The following is a 6,000-nucleotide window of genomic DNA, read 5'->3' as shown; positions in this document are numbered from 1 at the left end:
TTAGAAAAAGGAGAGTAAAAACAAAAAATTATTTCCTACTTAATAGTCTAATTAGTATAGAGAGGCTCATAATTAAACAAGCAACTAAAATACTAATCATTTTGTTAGTAATGGCCATGTACGACGCAAATGTCAAAATATTATGTTACGAAAAATTGTCCTGAAGAACCCAAAACAAAATATCGAACAGAAAAAATCCTAATGAACCCAAAACAAAATATCGAACAGAAATTCCAGAAATTTCCACAAAGATTCTCTTAAGCGATGCTTCTACATTAAAATTAGCAAATTGAGTGAATTTTTTATAACACTCGTATGTCAAAAGTGAAAAAATAAAAATCAAAACCATGTAAACGCCATCTAACAATGTGTGCGATAAAAATTTTTGAAATTCAAATCTCATATCTCAAATGTGTGCGCACATAAGAAATTCACAATACACACATGTGTACAATATACTATATTCCACTAATAAATTAAAACCTTTAACTTTGGGATAAGATTAAAAATGTAAAAATAAAAAAATTTAAATTATAAATTAATTCTAATGTCATATGAATAGGTTAAACACGAAAATCAAACGAAAAGTGAAGAATTCACCGCACATAAATATGTTTGTATGATTATACTTTTATCATCATCATATTATAATATCCGGAATGAAAATTTATGTAGGTCATCATTAAGAATACAATAATGTCATTCTCATATATTATCGGATGAAATTAATTAATCTCGGAAAAAAAAAACGAAAGAAATTTTAATGCTATTTTATCATAATTTTTTTTTCTTACAAAAAAAAAAAAGAAATATAAAATTAAAGATTAGAATGGGAAAAAAATTAAATACAAAAAAAATGCTTTTCTTTTTATTCAATTCACTTGCATTTTAATTTATAAAAGCTCTTAAAGTGTCTATAAAAGAAAGTGGGATCTACAGCAAGATTGTTGCATTTTCTAATCTAAATTAATGTCATATAGGTTTTATTTCTTCTAAATGTTTGTTTTAAGATGAGATTTTATAAAGGGATTTCTCCAACAATTTCATTTTATTTTTTGAATTTAATTAATCATTGTAACTTGAGTAATTAAGCTTTTATGTAGGTGTATGCATAAAATTTAGTGAATCTTGACGTGAGTAAATTATGCACTTATGTAATCTATTTGTTTAATTTGTGGCAAAATAAAAATTTAAAATTTAAGATTGAATAAGATATTATAATATTTTATTTTAAGATTAAAATTTAGTTTAAAACGTAAAAAATCTGCCCATGTTGCTAAACGACCACTGTTATGGGCTCCCAATCGTACTGCGAATTTCACAACCATCCGCTGGCCCGGTATATATAATGACACCATATGCAAGAGAATCTCAGGAGCCTGAGCAGAGTTTGAGTGCAAGAACCTTCCAATACTTACATACTTTTGCTATTCTTTGAATTTTGCTTATCATTTTGAGATTTACAGCTGTACGCAGCACCGGCCACCACACTAAGACACCATACATAATAAATACAAATAATAACTTTTCTTTCAGAAAAATTTCTGTATAAAATTACAGCTTTCTATCTTAATGAGTGTAAAGTTTTTGAGAACTCATTTGAAATATTGGAACGAACAAGAGAAAGTTTTTAAATTACAAGAACATTTATGAACAGCTTAATTTCATTCTAGTGGATAAAACTAAAATTCTAATATGTATTCTATGTAAAAATTAAAAATTTTCCAATTCTCTATTAAAATTTTTCTTCTTAAAATTTGTTTCAATTTTAACATTGAAGAAAATATTTTAATTACTTTGAATAAATCACAATATAATTTTTATTTTTTCTTTGAAAAACATTAAAATACATCAGTATCAGTTTAATAATCGACATACAAATAAAACAAAAATATATTTACAATATACTGGTTGGAAAAAATACCAACCAATTATAATAAATATATCACAAAAACTAATACAGTTCATAGAGATCAAGGCTTACAAGTTTTATAGTTTTACTCTCTAACATAATTGCATATTAAATTGGAAATTTCAATTGATCGAGACATAAAATTACAATTTAATAATAAAACTATTTTAATTAATAATATTACATAAATTATACATATATTTACAAAAAATTATAATTATATTTTTATTATTTTTCTCATTTCAGATATCCAATTATTTTCAAAAGAAAAAACAAAACTGAAATATATTTGTAGAAAAAGAAAAAATTGATTTAAAAAAATGGAAAATCGTGAAAAAGAATCACCGGCGCGAACTATTGATTCATGTGGTTCAACAGCAGCCAGTATGGAAACAATAGTTGATCGTAATATTAAACAACAACAGAATAATAATACAAATCATATACAAGCACAAACAGCAGCTATGGAAAATAGTACAAATGCAACAAATTGCAATAAAAATAGTTTAACAAATTCACAAATATCAATGATATCGAATAGTAATAATAATGATGATAGTATTTGTAGAAATGATTCAGTTCAACATCATATATACCAGAGTCCAGATTTAGTATTAGGATCTGAAAAGAAAACAATTAAAAAATTTCGTGAAGATATAATACCAATAAAACCATTGGATGAAGAAGGTAAACGTAAATTAGAAATGTTAAAAACAGCTAAAAAGAATGCAACAACAATAAATAATTCAACAAATAATATTAATGGTAATAAAAATACATCAAATATAAAAAAATCATCAAATTCTACATTACCACATCATAAAGTGAAACTGGTATTACCAAAAAGAGAATTTCCAAAATTTATAATATTGGGTATTATACAGCTAGTCCTTAGTGTATCATTGGTTGCTTTAGGCAGTTTATTATTATTTAGAGAAGCGGCATTATCAACAACTGGTTCTGGTATATGGTCTGGTGGTATTGCTGCAATTGCTGGTGCTTTAGGTGTTATAAATGTTGGTAGATCACGTGCTGGATTTTTAGTTGCTAGTTTAATATGTGTTGCATCAAGTACATTAGCAATGGCATTAACTGGTACCGGTTTAATACGTGATATTAATGCAATGGAACAAAATGAAGATGTAAGAATCGATTTTTTTTTATTACTTTTTTCTAATATTTTGATTAAAATTTTAAATACCATTAATATTTTTTGAATATTTTTGAAAATCTTATCCACACCTTAACAGAATCCAACTATGATATAATCCAAAAATATACTTTTAAAAATTCCATAACTACTTAATTACAAAAACAGACACAGTTTTCGCCTCTAAACTTATTACCACATGATTATGACATGAATTCAAAACTTTATACAAAAGAAAACTGAAGCACTCAGGAATGAAGACAAATTATGCCAAAGCAACAAAAAAACAAAAAAACAGAAATTTTCAATTATTTTTGAACTTTATGCTCGCTCATAAAAAAATTTTATTGACCATAAAGCATCATAAAATCTATTCAAAAAAGAATCATATTAAAATTTAAGTATAACTTATCTTAATTTGAACTCAAACTAAGCATCTAATTTTGTAAAACTTTTTAAAAATAGAAAATATATGTATGAAATAGGTTACGGTCACTAAATTACAATAATCTATTCATAGTTTTTTGTTGCATATTTTACAGTTATTTTTATTTTCTATTAACTATTAAACTTTCTAAATTAATTCTCCATTTTGAAAAGAAAATTAAGTATAAAATTTCCAATCCCATTTGATATCAAAAAATATTTTAAATTTGATGGACTAAAAATAATGATGACCAACTATAAATATGTATGTAGACCACCCAAATAATAAAATATTTTGATCATTAATTTTTAAAATGATGACGATCTTTCGGCCATCTTTATAGAAATTAATAATTTTCTTATTAAATTCTTATAAAATTTTTGAACTATGCAGACTATTGTTGTATTATTGAATATGTATATTGGGTTTCTGGAATGTATTATGTCTGAAGTGTAATTTTCTACTCAAGTATTTATATACCAATGCGCCATCTGTAAGTCGAAAAAACTATAAAAATATGAAATATGAAAAATGAAAAAAATTCTAACTATGTATGTTAAAAACTTAAAATTTTTAGCAAAAAATATGACTATAACCGCCACAAACAAATTTCATGACATTCATTGATTGTTAGCAAGTGAAATGGACGAAACGTATGCCAACCATTGATACAAAAGTTGTTGTGTAAACAGTCATATTTATGAATTCTTCTATACTCCTTTCGAAATTGATACAATCGAATATTCTATAAACTATATTTCATTTTTTATTCACAATAGATTACTGCACCTCCTTCATTATGTCATTGAAAATACATAGTAAAAAAAAAAAATTTTTTCATTCTTTTAAAATTTGCTTTATCATCAAAATTGTCGATAAATAAAACAAAAAAGAAAAATTAAAAAATTTTGATGAAAATTAAAAAAATTTTTATCTTTGAAAAAAATTCTTTAATATGACATTTAATTCTTACCAAAATTTATTTGAAAAGAAAATCAGTAAAGTAGTAATAAGGCGCACGTACAACAAGTTGACAAAGCAAAAAACAAAAGTTAGAGTAATAGTTAGAAAATATTCTATAAAATAGCGGGAAACAGTTAATATTTTAACCATTTAAGTTTCGTAACCCAAAACAACAATGTCCAATTGTGGGAATCGAATTACTAAATCATAGTGATAATTATCGTAAGAAGTTCGATATTTTTATTATAAACACAAATCAATTCATACAAATGATTCGGGTCTATAATAAAATTTTCGAAACTTTTATGATATCACTCTCACTAAGTGATTCGATACTCAAAATAAGCCGCAATATATGTAAAATTTCATTACGATATGTTAAAAAAATTTTTATCGTGAATTCAAATATCAAATCTGTATTTACCGTATAACTAATTTTGCAATAAAATGTATTTTATTTGTGACTATACTCACTTCATCAACTATTCCACCACTGAACAAAAACCCAAACAATTTTAACCTTTAAATGTTTCTGTGTGTTTGGGTCTTTGTAAAGTGACTTCAAGGAGGATTTCTTTTCAAAACGTTTTTTACTAAATTTCTGATTTTTTTTTTTGATCTCTTAATTTTTTTTCTCAATTTATATGGTTTACCTTTAATTGTCAATATTTTATGTGTATAGAATAAATGAATAAAGCTGTCAACAACAATTGGCTGTTGCCACTATAACTATATTGTAATGCCAGCTTATAACAAATATGCCAATAAGCTAAGCTTTATTTTACAAGCATCAACAAAAAAAAATAACAAATTCAATTTTTTTGTGCGTTTCACAGTTTTACAAAAAAAAATCAACGGTTGCAACTAAACTTCAACATTCTTTTTTTCTCGAAATAATTATTATTCAAATAAAATTAAAAAAAAAAAGTAGGCAAACGCGCACAAAAAAAAAATCAATTGTACCCGAGGTGGAAACAAAATGATTTGTTTTACTAGTTTTTTTTTTTTACATTCTTTTCAACTCGAAATGGGGTCAAAAGAAAGTGTAAGTTTTTTATTAACGTATTTTTTTTGTATTTAATCAGTTCTTCTCAATATTATTTTTAAGAAATTTTGTGATCAATGATTTTAAGAGAATATATACGCAGAAATAAGTTGCGAGTTGTAGGGAATTTATTACATGCTTATACAAAATTTCTTTCGGCAAGTGTCGTCCACGGTGTCACTATGTAAAATAAATGTCAAATTCTTAATATTTGAATTCATATCTATTTGTGTTATAGTTAATTTCGTTGCAAAAAAACGTGCCATTCACAAAAATTACAAATTATTTACAAAACACAAACCACTCATTTGCAAACTCCACGAAATTAATATCAACACAATGGCCTCACTCTTTCACTCATCATAGTTAAATGTGATTTTGAAGATTTGGAGTAGTACAAATCACTCAATTTGTTATACAACATTTCTATTACATCACAATAATATTAATTTAGTATTAATTGATAACAATATGTTTATGAAACACTGGTACATATACATTTT

The 6,000-nt window shown here is 25.0% G+C and overlaps 1 protein-coding gene across 1 annotated transcript in view; it reads left to right on the top strand.

Moving 5' to 3' along the window:
* Positions 1–2,166: 2,166 nt before the first annotated feature.
* The window catches only part of LOC129605481 (uncharacterized), a 32,830-nt gene continuing 28,996 nt past the window's right edge, over positions 2,167–6,000 (top strand). Inside the window, exon 1 of the mRNA XM_055515264.1 lies at positions 2,167–3,054. Coding sequence (XP_055371239.1) covers positions 2,233–3,054 — 822 coding nt within the window. The 5' untranslated portion in view covers positions 2,167–2,232. The remainder of the gene's footprint in view (positions 3,055–6,000) is intronic.

The sequence above is a fragment of the Condylostylus longicornis genome, unplaced genomic scaffold (assembly GCF_029603195.1).
Source record: "Condylostylus longicornis isolate FDR11 unplaced genomic scaffold, ASM2960319v2 ptg000013l, whole genome shotgun sequence".
In the NCBI taxonomy this organism is placed as follows: domain Eukaryota; kingdom Metazoa; phylum Arthropoda; class Insecta; order Diptera; family Dolichopodidae; genus Condylostylus; species Condylostylus longicornis.
The sequence above is the reverse complement of the archived record's forward strand: the minus strand, read 5'-3'. Positions and strand labels throughout refer to the sequence as shown.